Source organism: Saccopteryx bilineata, chromosome 3, assembly GCF_036850765.1.
Source record: "Saccopteryx bilineata isolate mSacBil1 chromosome 3, mSacBil1_pri_phased_curated, whole genome shotgun sequence".
Lineage (NCBI taxonomy): Eukaryota > Metazoa > Chordata > Mammalia > Chiroptera > Emballonuridae > Saccopteryx > Saccopteryx bilineata.
The window spans coordinates 104,227,158-104,247,319 of NC_089492.1; the positions used below are offsets into that span (position 1 = coordinate 104,227,158).

Below are 20,162 nucleotides of genomic sequence, written 5' to 3' on the forward strand. Positions count from 1 at the left end.
TAAAATATCTTATACTAAAGTTGCCACTAAAAAGGGGAAGTTTATAATCTTCCTTAGTGATCTCTTCTATTGAGATCACTGGCTCAAGGTCGCTGGCTCGAGCAAGGGGTTACTTGGTTTGCTGAAGGCCCGCGATCAAGGCACAAATGAGAAAGCAATCAATGAACAACTAATCACAACAAAAAACTGATGATTGATGCTTCTCATCTCTCTCCGTTCCTGTCTGTCTGTCCCTATGTATCCCTTTCTCTGATTCCGAGAGATGAGAAGCAAAGACCTTGGGTCCAAGTTGATGAGCTTTTGCTCAAACCAGATGAGCCCGCACTCAAGCTGGCGACGACGGGGTCTCAAACCTGGGTTCTTCTGCATCCCAGTCCGACGCTCTATCTACTGAGCCACCGCCTGGTCAGGCAATAGTCATCTACTTCTTAAGAGCTAATTCCACTTTTATGAAAAGAAAATATCCCCACATCATTATCAAATAGACCTGAGTCCATATCATACCTAAGGTATAGAATAGCCACCTGTTGTGACCAAATAAATTTCTCTTTTCTAATTATCCAGTTGTTTATATACTGTATTTCCATCTTCCATCATACAGCCAGGCATGTAATTAAAATACTATTTGTATTTACTACCATAATATGTAGTCACAAACTTATCCTAGACAGACAGAATCATTGGCTCAAAGTTTGAATAAAAAATTTTGTTTTTGGCCTGACCTGTGGTGGCGCAGTGGATAAAGCGTCGACCTGGAAATGCTGAGGTCGCCGGTTTGAAACCCTGGGCTTGCCTGGTCAAGGCACATATGGGAGTTGATGCTTCCAGCTCCTCCCCCCTGTCTCTCTCTCCTCTCTCTCTGGCTCTCTCTCTCTCCTCTCTAAAAATGAATAAAAAAAAAAAAAAAAAAAAAAAATTTTGTTTTTAATTCTGACTTCCTGATTATTAATTGTCCTCATTACCTATGACAGTGTCAATTATTATCCTAAAGTTACTATGAATACAAAACTAAAAATTTCCATAAGCACTTAAAACATAATAGCACTGAAAAATGGAAAATTTTAAGTTTTTATTCAAATTTAGAATGACTCCTGTGGAGACTATATCACCAAACCAAACAATAGTAGGAGTTCACAACACAATCAGAACTATTAAATTCTTTTGGTCCTGGAAGTTTGGCTCAGTGGTAGAGCATCGGCCTGGTGTGTGGATATCCTGGGTTTGATTCCTGGTCAGGGCACACAGGAGAAACGACCATCTGCTTCTGCACCCCTCCACCTTCTCTCTCTTTATCTTTCTCTATCCGTCTCCTGCAGCCATGGCTCCAGTGGAGCAAGTTGGCCCCTGGCGCTGAGGATGGCTCCGTGGCCTCTGCCCCAGGAGCTAAGAGCTTGGTTGATGAGCAGAAGAGCAATGCCCCACATGGGCAGAGAGTTGCCCCTAGTGGGCTTGCTTGGTGGATCCTGGTCGAGGCTCATGCAGGAGTCTGTCTCTGCCTCCCCTTCTTTCACTGAATATATCTATATCTATATATACACACAGTATATAGATATACATATATATATACACACACACACAAATCTCCCTCCTTCCAGATTCCATATAGTACTTGAAAAACAAAGAAATGTAGAAATAGTAACAAAAATCACCTCACTGCCTGACCAGTGGTGGCGCAGTGGATAGAGCACTGACCTGGGATGATGAGATCCCAGGTTTGAAACCCTAAGGTCACTAGCTTAAGTGTGGGATCATCAACAGGATCCCAAGGTCACTGGCTTGAGCAAGGAGTCACTGTCTTGGCTTGAGCTCCCCTTCTTCAAGGCACAAAAAGAAGCAATCAATGAACAACTAAAGCAGTGGTTCTCAAAGTGTGCGCCAGAGTGCACTGGTGCACCCTAGAAGTTTTCCAGGTGCGCCCTATGGTATTCCAGAAAAATATGTGCCTGTTAGGGACCAAAAAACCAACAGGGTTTTTGGAATTTAGATTTTGGGGGGACATGTGGGGAACTGGCTGTAAACTGTCTGCCCAACCCTCCACCTCACTTGCCTGATTAGGTTGCAAAAGGCTGTTACAACTGTGGTGCTGGATTGTTTCCACTATCCCCCATGTTTCCTGGAAAGACTGAAGGCAAGTTTCTTCTATCCTTTGTTTGGTGTAAAGTTAAGATGATACGTATGGTGAGGGTTTTGGATTGATGATTAAACATAAGGAATTGTCTCTTGAAGCCTTTTGGATTTCTATAAAAGAAGAACATGTGGCAATATCTAAAAAAGCTTTGAACATTTTACTACAAATTCAACATCCTATTTATGTGAATTAGGATTTTCTACTCTCAACACAATTAAGAGTAAGAAGAGAGGAATTCTTCAAAATATTGGCGATGAAATAAGAGTTTGCCTTTCAAATATATGTCCAAATATTGAAGAAATCGCTAGGACACATCAGGCTCATGTTTCTCATAAACACAAGAATGAAAAAACTCAACATATTCGCGCCAGAACCTGTCGAATTTACTAAATCTTACTCAGAATGTTTATATATAAAAAGATAACTTGTTTTTAAATTTTTAACCCCTTTTTTACGAATTCTAAAAAGCATAACAAAAAATGTAACAAAAATGTTTTTTAATGTCAGAATAAATTTAATTTTGTTGTATTTTTTTGTTTAATTACCATAAAAGCACGCTTGGACTTTATATTTTTTTCTAAAGAAGATATTTGACTTAATTATTATATTTCTCAGAAATTTGTATATAGTGCGCCTACAATTATTTGTAGGATTTTAAATGTGCCTCGACTTCAAAAAGTTTGAGAACTACTGAACTAAAGTGACAACTACAAGAATTGATGGTTCTCATCTCTCATCTCCCTCCCTGCCTCCTCTGTTCACTCAAAAATAGATAAAAATCACCTCACCTCCATCAATCCCAAGACACTACTGCTAACATTTCACCCCAAATTTTGAGACACTTCACAAAATCAAGAGTGTATACTGTATTCCCAGTTTCACTGTGTTATTAATGCATGTCTTTGACTGGTACGTGACATTTCCTAGCCCTCTAAAACCACACTTAACTTGACAGATCCTGTACGAACTCACTACATCTAGATCTCCCAGCTCAGCCTTTCAGCTTTAAAGATTTTGTCTAAAAGGGTCTCAAATCAAATGACTCAGAAATAAAGAGGACATGGTCACTATAAGATATAGCAAAAGAAATACCAAGACAGAATCTGGAGTTAAATTATTTGGTATATGGAGTTTAGATTCTAGCAATATATAATCTAACTTAAACCTGTCCTCCTCCTTTCAGTTTCTGGATATAAGGGCAAAACAATGAATATAGTGAAGAATGATACTATGAGAACAAAATGAATGACCCCAACTCTGCAGGTTAATTTCCTTCACTAGGCACATGTTTCTTTCTTAACCACTTATATATAAACATGCTATCACTTAGATTAATCTTTGGTCTGCAACAAGTTTCTAAGTGTGGCACAGAGGTAATCCAATGGATGATTAAAAGGTAAAATATACCATCAGACAGTAGAGGGTTTTAACCATTTTTCCCACTGATTTTGGGGGGCAGGAAGGAGAGAGAGACAAGCATCAACTCACTGTACTACTTATTCTTACACCCACTGATTTCCTCTATGTGCCCCGACCAGAGCTGGAACCAAAGACCTCAGGGTCAAGCTGGCACCCTCAGTACTCTGGGATGACACTCTATATCTACTGTGCCAACAGACTGGGCAACAAACCATTATCATAGTGTCTCACAGAAAAACACTCTAAAAGACTCTGGTCTTGCAAACAGAATAAGGGTAAGGACACAAATGATGAATGAATGAATGAATGAATGAATGAATGAATGAATCAATCTCTCTCTCTCTTTTTCCCCTCCCCTCAGAAGACAATGAAAACACTGATTTGCAATTCAGTCTCTATCTCAAGTTCCAAAAGGCAAGAACAGTGTCCATATAGTAATGCCTAACAAAGTCAGATCTGATTTATACTGGTAATTCAAATGATACAGATTTTTTTTTGGACATACAGACAGACAGGGTAGACAGACAGGAAGGGAGAAAGATGATAAACATCAACTCATAGTTGCAGAAATTTTATTCATTGATTGCTTTTCATATGTGCCTTGATGGGGAGGTAGGGAGATGGCTCAAGCTGAACCAGTGACCCCTTGCTCAAGTCAGTGACATTTGAGTTTCAAGCCAGCAATTACTGGGCTCAAGCCAGTGACCTTGGTATCATGTTGATGATCCTTTGCTCAAATGAGCAACCCTGGGCTCAAGCTGGAGTCCTCAGGGTCTCAAACCTGGGACCTCAGCTTTCCAGGTCGATGCTCTATCCCCTGTGCCACCTCTGGTCAGGCACAGAAAGACTTTTTTAGAGCATCTCAGTAGTCACCTTATTCAAAATCCCCTAATTTAGAAATCAGATTAAGGTAATACTCTAAAAAAAAGGCCATTCTGAAAAAGGTTTGGCTCCTTAGGGTCAAACTTTATAGCAACATTTACTGAATGTGGCTATGTGTTTTTAAAAAGAGAAGAAAAAAGATTGAAAGGAAGGTGGCAGTCTCTCTCATACTGCTTGTCATAGACAAGAAAGAACAACTGTTAGCACTAGCACTGGAGTGCTAAGTGCTGAAAGAGTAAACATGAAGTAATGAAATCTTATTCTTTTTATATCTAAGGCTACTATATCATCAGTTTCAAAAAAAATAATTCCTTAAGAACATAGCCCTATTATGGGGGAACAAGCTTATAAGCCATTAGAACTTTAACACAAGCTTTCACTTGAGGAAGAACTTATAATGCTGCCAAACACTTGTACACCCTCGTCCTATACAGCAGTAACTGACAGATCTGGTCAAGGACTAGAAAAACAACTTTGAAAGTAAAATATATCCCAATTTTTCTGTGAAAGTTTTATAATTTTAAAATAAACTGAATGTAATCAACAAAAAATAATCAAGATATGCAGAAAGAGAAATAAAATAAAAACCGACCACACAATAGCAAAATATTTTCAGAGGAGTTAAAAGGATAAGCTTAAAATGTAGTAAGAAACAGGGTTCCGAACTGCAATGAAGGAACAAAAATATTTATGTCAGCAGCAAAAAGAAACAACAGGGTTTCCTAGGAATAAAGACTCAGAATCACATATTAAAGTCCACAGTGTTTTTTTAAAATTCCTAAATAAAAATTTCCCCCCTCTTCAAAATAATCCAACCTATAATATTTGGAAAAAATTAACACATATTAAACTGATGGGCAAACTTCCTGATTAACACTGGACTGTTAAAGGATGTTAGAGTGGACATACTAAACGAATTAAGAAAAACAGTAATATCTAAAATAAAACCATCAATTGTTTTAGCAACATAATCATGAGAAGTCATAATTGTATCTTAGAGCTGTTTCTTCTTCTATTTCTTGTAAAGTAAATGAAAATTTTGCCTTTGGGTAAAGATAAGCAATACTAAAAAATGTGTGCATGTGTTCCACCAAAAGATATGTAGATGTGCATAAAATGTTCATAGTAGCAGTACTCCTGACAGCCAAAGATGAAAACAACTTTATGTTGATCAATTGCAGAATGGATAAATTGTAGTCTATTCATACAATATAATATTATACAGCAACAAGAATGAACAAACTATTACTACAAGCAACACAATGGATTGAACTCACAAATATTAAGCAAGTCAGACACCTAAGAATACATACTTGGTAATTACATTAACATAAAGTTCAAAAATAGGTAAAACTAATTCAAGCAGTTAGAAAGAAAGACAGGATTAAGAGTAGTGACTGGTAATGCCAGCAGTGTTTTATTTCTTAATCCAGGCATTACTGGTTACACAGATGTATTCATTTTGAGAAAAAGTCATAAAGCTGTATACACCAATGATTTGTGCACTTGTATACTTTCATGACCTTAGTTAAAAACATCAATTTCCACAAGTTGAATAATTATATATTTACATATAAACATACAGAAATGACTATACATGCCTTGTGTTTCTAATTCAGATGACCACTATTAACTGACCCTTAATACTGCCTGATCTGTAGTGGTGCAGAGGCTAAAGCATAGACCTGGAATGCTCAGGTCACTGGTTTGAAACCCTGGGCTTGCCTGCTTAAGACTCATTCGAGAGGCAACCACTAAAAGTTGATGTGTCCCACTCCCCACCCCCACCTCTCTCTCTCCCTCCTCTTTTTTTAAAAAAAAGACCCATAATACTAGCACTCCTATCTGCTCTAATTCTTTATCCTCTCCATTCCAACTCTTACCCAAAATTAGTGTTCTGGAAAAAACAAAAGTGAAACTTAAAAAAAATTTTTTTAGGTTAGAAGTAGATTAGGAAAAACAATAAAATGTGTAAGGTAAGTGATTCTTGCAAGAATCTTCTACTTTCCCCCCTTCCTGACACGCTTACTTTGCCTCTGAGGACATACTACTCCCAAAAAGTCTTTGTCCAAATCACTAATTTCTCTTCTCTTTTTTTTTTTTAATTTTTATTTTATTTATTCATTTTTAGAGAGGAGACAGAGAGGGAGAGAGAGAGAAGGGGGAGGAGCAGGAAGCATCAACTCCCATATGTGCCTTGACCAGGCAAGCCCAGGGTTTCGAGCCTGCGACCTCAGCATTTCTAGGTCGACGCTTTATCCACTGCGCCACCACAGGTCAGGCATTCTCTTATCTTTTATTGCACCTAAAATACCAAAAACTTGACTAAGTAATCAGTTTATTAAAAATGCAAATGCATTTCAAAAGAATGTGAACATATCAGTAATATGTTCACAACTGTGAATTACTTCTGTGGCTATTTTTAACATACAGCCTTCTAGGTAAAGAAAAATAAATGATTCCACCATTTGGTTTACCGTATGACATCACTGCCAAAAATATTTTTACCCATCCCCATTTCTTTCAAATAAATCTTCTTTTATCTTTCTTCTCTGCCATGACACAAACCTGGAATGCCTCCTAATTTTTATTTGTTAAATTTTACTGACTTCTAATTTTCCTTAAAGTCTATTTTTCTTTTTTCAAAATGATTAATTATGCATAAAGAAACAATTACTAGTGACATTATATACTGTACACCAACCTTGTCCATCTCAAAATATAACAGGAGAATATATGCTTGCTTTGGCCAAGCAGCTCAGTTGGTTAAAGCCTCGTCCTAATTGCCAATCTTGAATGCCAAGGTTGTGGGTTTGATCCCCAGTCAGAGCATATACAAGAATCAACCAGTGAATGCATAAATAAGTGAAACAACCAATCAACCGTTTCTCTCTCTCTTTCTCATCACCCCTTGCTCTCTATCTAAAATCAATAAGTAAAAATAATTTTAAAATATAGTTATATGCTCTTTCTCTTCCCCACTTTCTTCCTTCGAGGTGTTAAGATTCTCATAAAGCCACATCTTACATGTGTTATATATTACATTATATCCCATGCATGCAAAATCATACTTGAATGTAAAAAAGAATTCTGAGATCTAAACTCAAGCAGATTAGTCAAACCAGCAAAAGTTAATTTGACTCAAAGTCAGTTATGAATACAGGGTACTACAGAAACCAATGCCACAGGTTGAACCCATTTAGTAAGTCAGTTAATGTCACACTAAATAAAAAATTTCAACAAAGATTCTGACACAACCCAACTCAACCAATTGGAGAATGAATGTTGTGATACACTAGGGGAAAATAGTGAAACTAAGATTATCACTGTTACCAGAAAAATAATTTAAAAATATGGACTGTTACTCCATTTCTATCACTAAATAATTTCTGAGCTTTGAGAAAACAGAAAAGTAGGCTCTTTTCACAAAATAGATAAATGTCACCTTGTCTCTCATGAGATGTGGAAGTATTCCTTAATTTTTTTTAAGGCTTAGCCATCAATTGAGAGAATAGCAAATTTTTTCCTTCTTTTTAAACAGTCACACAATTTTCCATTTGACAACTGTATTTTTAGAAATTGGGAGAATAAGCAACTACCATACAGAACTTATATTTGCTTTTACCATGTTATCTTATTTGGGATGTTTTAAAATAAAAAAATATATATACAATGCATTCATTTTCAAAGTAAAATAAATATTTTTGATATTTGCCATCAACTAAAATAAATTATGTAACTGAAGTTAGTTGGTTTCATTTCCCTCTTTTCTAAGGATTAAGTTTAAGCACATTATCTTTTATTAACAAAACGTATAAAACCCCTAAACTACACATGCAAAGACACCAAGCTATAGTAAGAAAAGATCAATTAGTCCACAAACCTGCCAAAATCAGTGCTGAAGTCTAATTTAATTCACGTTTTTTTTCCTTTCTGAAACAGTCTAGGTATAAACCCTGATCTAAAATGACCTAACACCCTTTATTCATACCTTATGAGTAATTCAAGGAAAATCTACCCTTCTTTGTACAAGTGCTTAGTGATCTCATCAAAAATCCAGAAACAAAAAATGCTGGCAAACAATGCAATCTCTTTTGGAGACAAATCTACAGGAGATGTAAAATTACTATCAAAAGGTTAACTTAGAAAATGTGAAACCAGATGATTTAACAATAAGGACATCAGACTCCATTATTGTTTCCAAAAGGATAGATGGGATAGGACAGGAGACAAGATGTGCTACACAGGCTAGGTTATTCCCTCCCTGAAAGTGAGGGAGACCTTCTGCCAAATGTATTTTGTTATTTCCCTTTGCTTATGGAAATACTAGATATCATTAGTTTTAAAATTCTTCTGTTACTATGCACATTCACTGCTATTTAACATCCATCTTATAGAATTGTTAAGGATTAAATGAGATAATGTATGAGAAAGCAGCACAGACTCTAGTATGTAAGCAGAAAAATGATAATGTTATCATTATTCTGTTTATGTTTCTTGATTTTTTTCTTCGAGGAATGGTTTAATTCAGTAGATGTAAGATTAATGATTCACAAATTGCCTAGATTCCAATTTGAGGTATGCCAGAAACTCTTTAATGACTCATATTTTATCTCTTGAATTTAGTTTTATATACAGCCCACTCCATTCCTTGCTATTAATATTTAAAAGAACTGCCATTTACTGAGCATCTACCATGTGCTGGGTACTCTGCTATCTCTTATCCTCACAATTTTCCTATACAGTAAGTGTTATCACTCCCATTTTAATGACAATGAAGTAAGGCTCCAAGAGATTCTTGCTTCATATCAAGCAGATCCTTACAGGTGTAGCCACATTAGAACCCAGGTCTAGGTGATCTTACTCTGAGCTCTTTTCATCATACCACCCAAATGTCTCCTCCCTTATATTTCACTTCTTTATAACTCTATTTCCCAAAGGTAACAACTGCAATTTTGGGGTACCTTGCTAGCAATCTCAGATATTAGCCAGAGTTCTCTGGAAGATAAGAATGCAATTCAAAGGGCTGATAAATTAATAAAAAGAAAAGTCTAAATCAGAATAATCCTAACAGACATAACATTAAGAGTAAGTTTTTAGAACAGGGAATAAGAGAACTCAAGTCGAAATAACTCATTATTACAGACTGTTTATTTCCAAAGCTAAAACAAATAGAAAAAAAAAACCCTAAGAAAATACTAGCCTTGAATTCTGCCAATTCTAGGTAGGTCCAACCATACTCACTAACAAGCCAGGGGCTGGCCTTTCCTTGAGTTTGCCAGAATTACCAGTTAAGAGAAAAGTAGTACAGGGACAACCCTTAGGCCTAATTAGCAGAACTCTGATATCAGCATTGTCATTATCCCATTTCTATTCCTCAAATCATTTATAAGTTTTGAGAAAACAGGCTTTTCTTTTTATACACACACACACACACTCAGCATCCTTCCTCTTCATGGGATGTAAATATTATGAAGGTTTAGCCACCAGACTGGGGAATAGTAACCCACAGTACTTAATTCCCAAACAGGAAAAATAATGTTCCTTGTCCAGAAATTTTCTATCTGGAAAGGTTGTAGAAGAGTTCCTTATTCTATAAGTAGCAGGAAAAACCTGAAAGTAAAATATCATGGGCCAGGACAATCCGACAGAAAGTAAAATTAACATGCATGACTAGAACACTAAGGAATTTCCTGGATGCTGCAGATATAAATATGTAGCTCCATTAGGAATATTTTAGGTAATATACTACTGAGTTATTTCCAAAAATTCAATGAAAAATTCTTTAATTTCAGAGTCATGTGATATTTTTATGCCACAAATTCAGGGTGGGCAAGAGTAGGTTTAAGTTATAATACAATAATATAATAATAATTCAAGAATAAACTATTATATATATATACACACACACACATACATACAACTGTAAACCTACTTTTGCCTACCCCTTTATGGGATTTAAAGAGACTTAAGTTTTTACTCTCTACAATTATTTCAGACTAGAGATCAATAGCAAAATCCACTAATATCATTAATTTTCTTCAACTATAAATGATCGGTTAAAACTTCAGCACTTCAAAATAATATTTAATTAAAACAAAAATTATACTTATTTTCAAAAACTTCTATATCAAAATTATTTTCAGATGTCAAATTTCATCTTTTATTAAAGTATAATAAATTAGAAACTAATAGTGACTGATTCTAAGTAGGATGATTTAGTAGCTGAGTGCGGGTATATGCATTTATTACTTATGCAAAGGAATCAATTTTAACAACTAAAAACTAAAAGTACTCAGAATACATAGCACTCCTGCAGACTTGTAAGCTTTCCTCATACTTCTACAAAAACTGCCAACCAAATTGGTATCAAGATAAATTCAGAACAAGTTGCAAAAGCTAAAATCTTTTTAATGTTTTAAAAGAGAAATATAAAATATACAACCCCACACTACTTTCAATTTCAGTGACTCTGGAATATATTATCAAAGCATCCCTATGTGGAACGCAAATTATTTTCCATCAGCTTAAAGTGGTATACAAAATCCTAAACTCGGGAATTTACATTAAAAGACTGAAAAACTAATGATTAGTGGACTATTAATGTAAGAAATTCTTTCTCTTGAACACTGGAAAATCCTCATTAAGATTACATACTATAAGGTTGTTTCTTCTTCAACCATTGGCGGTGTGTGTGTGTGTGTGTGTGTGTGTGTGTGTGTGTGTGTGTTTAAGAAGATGTCAAGGAAGTTTTCAGACCAATTAACCTGTGGGCAAAGAAGCAACTAAAAACCAGTCTTGACAGAATTTTTGCTTGAAAATATGCTATTTTATTACCACTGAAGAGCCAAAAACCCATCCTAATTTATGTAAAGTTATTTTATATAGAGATTGAATTAACTTATCTTAAACCAGTGAATCTCACTTCTTCAATTCCCTACCTGGAAAGTTGTCTGAGCCACTACTATGAAACTCTATCCAAGACTCTAATGCAAGTTACATATCCATTAATAGTTAGTAACACCCCCCAACACGTGTTAGCTGTAGTTCCTTAATTACCTTGTCAAAGTCCTTAAACAATAAAACCTCCAATCCAAACCAGAAATAGTGACACTTTGCATGCTCCATAAAACTTTTTAAAATAAAAAATATTCTTCTTGGCTAACTTCTGATTATTATGTGAACTATATGTTAAAAAAATGTAGTATAATAAACTGCCAATTTTCAAAGAATGACATATTTTTACATAAAGCCAGCAAAATATTATTTTTAGTCTTTTAATTCATCTTTGTTTTCTTCATCTTGAGGACATTTATTTGCCCTCTAAATCCATAGCACTTTTCCTGAAAACTACTCAGCAAGTTCTTTTCCCCTCTGTGCCAACATGGAATCTCCAGAACAATTTCTACTAGCTTGCAGCAAAGCAACAATTCTACACTGAATTTGATTTACCATTTGGTAAGGTACATACAGTACTGAAATTCTGATTCATTAACATCTTAGTCAGCTTATGGACATCAATGAAAAGAAAACACACTGAGGTGACTATCAACAACTAAGTCAACTTACTTCAAAAGGAAACAAGACTTTCTTAGCTAATAATTTCAAAGGAAAAGTGTCCAAGATAAAAGTATCACAAGGAAGTTTGAAATAAAACACAAACTGTGAAAAGGTGATTAAGAATAAACATTTAAACATACAGCGGGACTAAATTAAGTTGGCTGAAAGAATGTGATTCAGTGCTAATGGTATTAACAAATCATTACACCTTGAAAAGGCTGTATATCCAGCAGTAAAATATACTCGAGGATTTCAATCCAGTATGTTTTCTCAAAAAAAAAAAAAAAAAAGTCAATTCTATTACATATTACATATATAGTGCCAATTCTGGAAAGACACGTGAATGTTATTTGAATGGAACACAGGAGACCCCTGATATGCAAATATAAAGGAAATGATTAAACTACAAATATTTTTAATTTACAAAAACCCCACAAAACTTGTAAATGTATCACAGAATCTTTAACACATGTATCAGGAATGTTACACAAGACCTCTACCTGGCTTGAAACACCACACTTTCAAGCAACATACAGCAAACTGTTTCTCAAGGACTATCTATAACTGTGACTAGTGAAAACCTTTAAACTATTTTTCAGATTATCATCTCCCTCTTTCATTTGTTAAATATTTTGATCAAGTACAACATTGTAACAGTTTTTAAAGAATGTATCATTTTGAAAAGGGCTTTAATCTCAATTACCTTAATCAAAGAGGTGTGACAACCAACGCATGTAAAATTAACCTTAAGCCGCCAACGAAAACACGCAAAATGTCTCCTAACAATTCCCCTCCTCCTAAAAACAACAACCGTACACATAAATATGGTACTGACCTCCACCCCACTGAAGGCAGCTAATAAAGAAAATAGTTACATCTGGAGACCACGGTGCAACACCCCACCTCATAAACCTCCCAAAATAACCACATCGTCCAAGTAGAACTGAACATTATTTTTGCTAGAGCAAGAATCCAACCCCTGGGAGCCTCAGCCCTTAGACAATGGTGGTTACCAGACAGAGCTGCACAGTTGGGTCCAAATGACACATTTCAATAGGCCTTGGACACAACACACACAGCACACACGCACCAAGGGGCCAGGTCTAAGGAAGGGGCGCTCAAACCCCTCTAAGAGGTGGAGGGCAGGACGGCGGCGTGGGGTTCGCTGAGGGAGGGCAGGCAGGGGTGTAGATAGAACGTTAGAGTAACTGCACTGAACGCGAGGGAGGGGGCTGGAAATGGCCGATGGATTCTATATTTATTTATTTAAAGGTCTTGATTTAACGGGTCCTGCCAAGGGGTTCTGCAACTAAAGCCAAACTGCGCAGCAAACACTGTGGGGTTGGGAGAGGAGTCGCTGCTTCCCCCTACCCCGTGACTAGGGCGGGGGGCGGGGGAAACAAGTTCCCCGGCCAACACCACGGACCACTCTGACTCCCCCTCTCCCCTCCTCCACAGGAAGGGGGAGGCTAACAGAGAAAAGGGGGAAAACAAGTTCCCCAGCCAGCCTCACCGCCCGATCACTCCCAGTTGTTTTCCCCACCTCCCCTCAGGAAGAGGGAGACTAAACCGGGAAAGGCAGCAGAAAAGGGGGAAATCCCACCCTCCGCCTTCGCCCCCTCCCCCAGCCACCAGCAGACTCCAGCGGGGTCTGAGAGCTAACCGGGAAGCCAGAGGGATGGGTGGAGGTAGAGGGTGCCGAGCCCCGAAACCGAACAAAGCGCGGCCTGAGCGAGAGCCCGGGCCAGTGGGGAAGCCGCGGCTTTTCCTGCCGGCCGGGGCCCGGGTCGGGCTGACACTGCGGCACCGGGGGACCCGCCTTCGTCTACCGCCCCCGCTCGCTCCGACCTCCCTCCCCGCGAGTCCCCAACGGCCAGGCGCCCGAGCCGGCGGGCGACGCGAGGGGAGCGCGGCCTTACCCCGCTCGCCGGCGTTGTTCCGCTCCTGGGGCAGCGGCGGAGGCGGCGGTGGTGGCGGGGGAGGCTGCTGCTGCTGTTGCGGCGGCGGCGGAGGCAGCTGCTGCGGCTGCTGCTGCTGAGGCGGCTGCGGCGGCGGCTGCTGCGGGGGCTGCTGCTGCTGTTGCTGCACCGGGCGCGGCCGCGACACTCTCCTGGGTCTCCGGTTGGCGGCTCGGACGGAGTTCATCTGCCGGGCTGAGGTGGCGGCGTTGGCGGAGGGACACACACACGCACAGCGAGCTCTTCGGCCGGAGAAGGGGGTGGGGAGAAGGGGGGAGGAAGGAAAGGGAGCGAGGGGAAGGGGAGACGGTCAGGGCGGAGGGGGCGAGCAAGCCCCCGAGTCCAGAGAAAGGCCCGCGGAGACAGAGACCGAGCAAGGCCGGGCGGGCGGGCCTGACGCACGGGGAAGGCCGAGGCCGCCGGGCGGGGCGGCCGCGAGGGACGGAGACAGAAGACGGGCAGAGCGAGAGAAAGAAAGGGCGTCCGGCCGCCTGGCGATCCCGAGGGGAAGCGCGGCGTCGGCGGCCGAGAAAGCAGACCCCGGTCCCGCCGACTCCCGAGCGGCGTCTCCGGCGGCGGGGGTAGTGGGCGGGAGGGTGAGGAAGGGAGAAGGAGAAGAGAGGGAGAGGAGGGAGGGAGGGAGCAGGGGGCGCCCGGCTTTTTTTTTTTTTTTCCTCTTCCTCCCCCCCACACCCCCTGAAAGAGATTTCTGAGAGGAATTTTTTCTCTCTTTCTTCGGTCTCTTCTTTCTCCTCCCCCCTTCTCTCCTCGGCGAAGGGGAAATGAGCGTGAAAGGAGGAGATAGGGGGAAAAAGAGGCGTCGTCGTTCCTCCTCCTTAAAGGAACCTTTCCTCCTCCTCCTCAGCCCTGTCGCCGCGGCTTCTGCTGCTGCTCCGTGGCAGGAGGAGCCATTGACACCACCGAAGCCTCCACTCGCCCAGTCGGTCCCTCCCCGTCGCGGGGCTGGTCAGGGGCGCGAGGGAGGGCCACCAGGCAGCGGGGGGAGGGGTGAATGGGCGGGGAAGAGAGGGGCGGGGATTCCTACCGAGAAGCCAATTGGAGGCGCCCATACAACCTTCGAGCCAATGAGGCTTCCGCTCTTATCGCGAAGTCCCTTGGTTCAACGCCTTGTTTCCTCTCGAGGGTGCCCTCCCTCCCCTGCTAAGGAGGGGGAAGAGGGAGAGGGGGGGTGTGGTGGGGCGGGTGATAATGGGGAGGTATCAGGGCATATAATAGAGCAGGGGGTGGGCGAAGGGAGCGCCAGTGCGTAGCGAAGGTTCTAGGAGAGGAGGTGCTCGGAGGAAAGGGCGGGGGCTGCTGATGTAATGGGGAGAAGTGATTAATCCTTCGGTTTGCCGTTTCAGCTTTCCCCCAACCCCCCACCTTCACCCGAAATTTTAGGCGGAAAAAAAAGTGGAGCGAAGGAACCGATCTTTGGTAACTTGGGTTTTCTGTGGTGGGTAGGTTCAAAGTCTGAACTGTAGGGAGCGCTAGAGATTCTTTGCCCTTTAGCTGAGCTGAGGGTATAAGCAAACCTTGCAGATCAGTTTGAGAATGGTAACTGAAGTTTGGAGACCGTTCCTAATCGTCGTCTAAAAGGAGTCATCTGTGCCTTGAAAAGGTTTTGGTTAATAGGCAGTAGACCTTTGATAAGTTTACTTTTTGGTCTATGTAATATTCGGGGAAATATGTGAGAAAAGGTGAGAACTAGATGTGTTTTCGGTTATGATTGTTTTATGTGATTGAAAATTTCTTTTAGAGTCTACAAACTCAAAAGAAAAAAACCCAAGCGGAATTATCCTTTCTATCTGTATCTATTCTCAATGTAATCTCTCCCCAAGGAAAACGCATTTTTTACTCTGTTGCTGTTGTGATAACTGAAAAAGTACCCTTTCTCAATTTTCTCTGCTTTCTCTTTTGTTTATCATTTTGTGGATGTGGTAAAACTGACAGTTTACCTGACTCTGGTTTTCAGATCTTTGGGCTATTTCTCTCATTTGATTTGATCAATTGCTGCCAAGGCTTGAGATAATCAAGTGGTTACAAAGTAAGATAAAGTAAGGCTGAGAGGGAGGAAAGTGTATTATGTGAAGGAGAGGCAAGATATGGAGAGGAGCAGGGAGATGTAAGCCAGGTGTTTTGAGTTCTGATTTGATATGTGACTCTAGGCAAGTTTTTTTTCCTTTGTGGAAATCAGGACCCCCACCTTTTAATAAGGATTTATTTTGCACTATATAATCCTGTTTCAATTTTTTTTTTAATTCTGTAACTTTTAAGTGATCTTTCTTTGGTCCTGAAGATGGAGACCACTTAGATATGTTTCCTTCTCAAAAAAATATTTGAGGAGGGTTGTTAGAGAACTACTGAAGACCCTAGTGGGGTAGCTCTCAGTTGATTAAGAGCATCCTCTAGGTATGCTAAGATTGAGAATCCTATCCCTTGGTCCGGGGACATAGAAGAATCAACCAATGAATGCATAAGTGAGTGGAACAACAAATTGATGTTTCTCTCTCTCAAATCAATTAAAAATAAAAATTAAAAAAACTGAAGAACTCTAGATTCTTATGGTTGTTAGCTAGGTGGAAATAAGTACAATATCAGATTTGGTTCAAATAAATGTAGGGGAGAAAAGGAAAACTATAAGTGAATTTATAAAATTTTTTTATTTAACAAGCACTTATTGGTTCCTTCTGAGTATTATTACTATGTAAGATGCTATGGGAAATGCTAAAATAAAAGGCCAAATCTTCATTATAAAGACTTTGCATTTTGGTATGACAGATTCACTTTATTAATTCAGATGTACAAAGAAGATGCAGCTTATTTTCTGTAACTTTAACCTTCTTGAGTCCCTGTATTATCTCATTTAAAAAAATGCCAAGGCCCTGGCTGGTTGGCTCAGTGGTAGAGCATTGGCCCGGCATGTGGTTGTCCTGGGTTCGATTCCCAGCCAGGGCACACATGAGAAGCACCTGTTTCTCCACCCTTCCTTCTCGTTTCTGTCTCCTCCCTACCCACAGCTAAGGCTCCATTGGAGCAAAGTTGGCCCAGGCGCTGAGGATGGCTCCATGGTCTCCGCCTCAGGTGCTAGAATGGCTCTGGCCACAATGGAGCAACGCCCCAGACGGGCAGAGCATCGCCCCCTAGTGGGCTTGCCCCATGGATCATGGTTGGGCACATGCAGGAGTCTGTCTCTCTGCCTCCCTGCTTCTCACTTCAGAAAAATTAAATAAATAAATAAAAGAAAAAGAAATGCCAAGTCTTTTAGATTTTGTTTCTCCACCTCCCTCTCATTCCAAGATATGTATGGGGGTCAAGGGTTGCTATATGAGGTATTGATGGAGTGTCTTTCACATCTCTGGCACCTTAGGTTTCTAAGTTATAAAGACAGTTCTTTGGCATGCAGTAGCAGAATGCCTTGTTCCAACAAAACCAGTATGTTAAGGCAATTTTCTGATAGAAGTAAAGTGTCTTGAGAAAAGAAGTGCTTTTTTCTCTCATCCAAGTGCTAACCAGGCCCGACCCTGCTTAGCTTCTGAGATCAGACGAGATCGGGCGTGTTCAGGGTGGTATGGCCATAGATGCCTGAAGTGCTTTTTTCTAATTCATACAGTGACTGGTGGGTTGATAGTAGCTCTGAGGGATGGGAAAGCTTACATGGCATCAGGGAAGGACCTGAGCCATGCATGCCAGTCCTGTGTTGTCCAGTGGTTTGGAGTAGCTGGAATGGACTGAAAGCAGAACTGCGAGCCCTAGAGGTAAAGCAAGTCATTTTTGTCCTTCACAGATGTCACACTGGCTCTTTTGCTGAAGTCCATGCCAGAGCCATTTGCCCTATGCAGTGCAACCTCTACCAATCCCAGGTCTCTGTAGGTCCATTGATTTTTCGCTGTGCCACTCTTGCTTGAAACTTGTTTGGAGGTTCTAGCAGGGGAGCGCAGCTACTCGTATACCCTTGACCGAAGAACGATCTTCTCCTCTATAGGTCGTCCTCTTTGACTGAGCGCGCAGCTTCCGGAGGGACGCACATGGAGCGGTGAGGGAGGAAGGGGACACCTGCCTAGCCAGCCAGATCAGCTGAATCAACCCTGGCGATCAGTGGGGTGACAGATGTTGCAGCCAGATCGCCCTCACGTCCCACTCTTGCTTCCAATGAGATACATGTAAACTTCTGAAGTCCCTGAACACCATGTGTAGGCCTTGATGACCTAGGAGCCTTGTTTTGGACTCTTCTGTTGAGCCATCTTCCTCCACCAATGTTGCGTTATTTTCCCTATCTCATATTGAGCGTGCATTCAAGCTGAAAGCAGAGTTCATAGAGGACTCACCCTCTCACAGGCATACCCAGGGAAGCAAACCACTAATGCAAATTTTCTTGGAATTCCCCATATCTATTTTAATACTTCAACTGCATTCCTCTAATTCTAGTTTTTATCTCAAGAAAGGATGAAAAGTAAACACTGTGTCTGATACCCCTTCTCTGTCCCCTTTCCATTGTTCCTCAGAACTATAACAGATGGGTTTTTCTCCTTTTGTACTATATCAGGAGCATTCCTTCTAAACCATATCCTCTTCATTCTTGTGATGGCATCTGTTCTGCTCCCTTTCATGGAGCTATGATGGCTTGATCGAGTGAGTGAGAGCCTAGTTTAACAATAGTAAAACCTCTATTGGGAGATATTTAAAAATATTCTATCTTCATATAGCTGGTTTCTGCATATTCTTAGTTTATATTATGAGATGAAATGTTAGAATTCTCTTTGTGCAAAAGTGTTCAAAGCCATCTTAAAATTGTGGAACTTAGGAGTTGCTAAAAAAGGCCTTAGAGATCATTTAATTCTCATTTCTGTATTTGACAAATTGGGAAACTGAAGTTCAAAGAGCTGAGGTGGCAAAACCAAATCTCGTAACTACTTAGTGGCAAACTTACTGCCCGCCAGTCCAGTGCCTTTTCTGTTCACACATATTATAGACTCTTAATTTTGTTATTTTTGTATTTTTCTGAAATGAGAAGCAGGGAAGCAGAGAGACAGACTCCCACATGTGCCCGACCGGGACCCACCTGGCAAGCCCACCAGGGGGCGACGCTCTGCCCATCTGGGGCATTGCTCCGTTACAACTAGAGCCATTCTAGCGCCTGAGGTGGAGGCCATACAGCCATCCTCAGCGCTCAGGCCAACTTTGCTCCAATGGAGCCTTGGCTGTGGGAGAAGACTAGAGAGAAAGAAAGGGGGAGGGGTGGAGAAGCAGATGGGCACTTCCTCTGTGTGCCCTGGCCAGGAATCAAACCTGGGATTTCCACATCCTGGGCAGATGCTCTACCACTGAGTCAGCCAGCCAAGGCTAGACTCTTAATTCTTCTAGTGAAAAACCAAACATTTCAGATGGTTTTATCCATGGCCAGGTCCATCTGTGTTAGCAAATAATCCTGTCAATTAGCTGTCATAGAATTTATGTGTGAGAGACAAACCTGAGAAAACCTTCAAGGGATTCTTATTTGGGGTAGGAGTCTCCCAGAATGATTTCAGTATACACTTTGCATAATTTCAGAGGGCTAAATTCCCTTAGGGTTTGCTCTCTTCAAGAACTTTTGTGTTTATTTTTCTCAACTAATTACTGGTGCTTAACAGGTTAGTGTACTTAAAATTATTTGTTTATAAAATCTATCACAATAGAAGTGTGGAAAAAACAAGCTTTTTAATCATTTTAATACCTGGCAGGTGATATTTACTGTGATTTTTAAATGATAATTTTTACTATTTCAAAGATCCAGCTTCCCTTTCTTCTGTCATTCTATCATCTAGTCCCAAGCTGTCAGCACTCAGTCAGTTACATAAGACACCTCAAAGCTGCTCACTCCTTTTATGTCATTTAGGAAATTAGTTTGATCTGAATATGGTTTTCCTGAAGGAATAATGAGCTCTGTTTAAAATATCCTCGTTAAAGTATGAGTGACTTATCTCACTAAGCTGCAGAAGTTCATTCTTTGGTACATGCTCAGATATTTTATCAGGCAGTGAAAAATTAACTTGGAACTAAGGATTTAAATTTAATGTATATGTGGGAAAACCTGGTAAGAATACAATCCAGTGATACTTATAATGAAGGTTATCTTTAAAGAATTATAGAATCAAACTTTAATACCCTTCCCTGTGGAATAATAGAGATATAACACTTAAAATGAATTAATTATGTTTAAGATATAGGAGGGGCTA

General features: G+C 40.2%; 1 protein-coding gene across 1 annotated transcript in view; it reads right to left on the bottom strand.

Annotated features, from left to right (window-relative positions):
* Nucleotides 1-14,907, bottom strand: part of FBXO11 (F-box protein 11) — an 89,732-nt gene extending 74,825 nt beyond the window's left edge. Inside the window, exon 1 of the mRNA XM_066267080.1 lies at nucleotides 13,909-14,907. Coding sequence (XP_066123177.1) covers nucleotides 13,909-14,134 — 226 coding nt within the window. The 5' untranslated portion in view covers nucleotides 14,135-14,907. The remainder of the gene's footprint in view (nucleotides 1-13,908) is intronic.
* Between the last annotated feature and the right edge of the window lie 5,255 nt (nucleotides 14,908-20,162).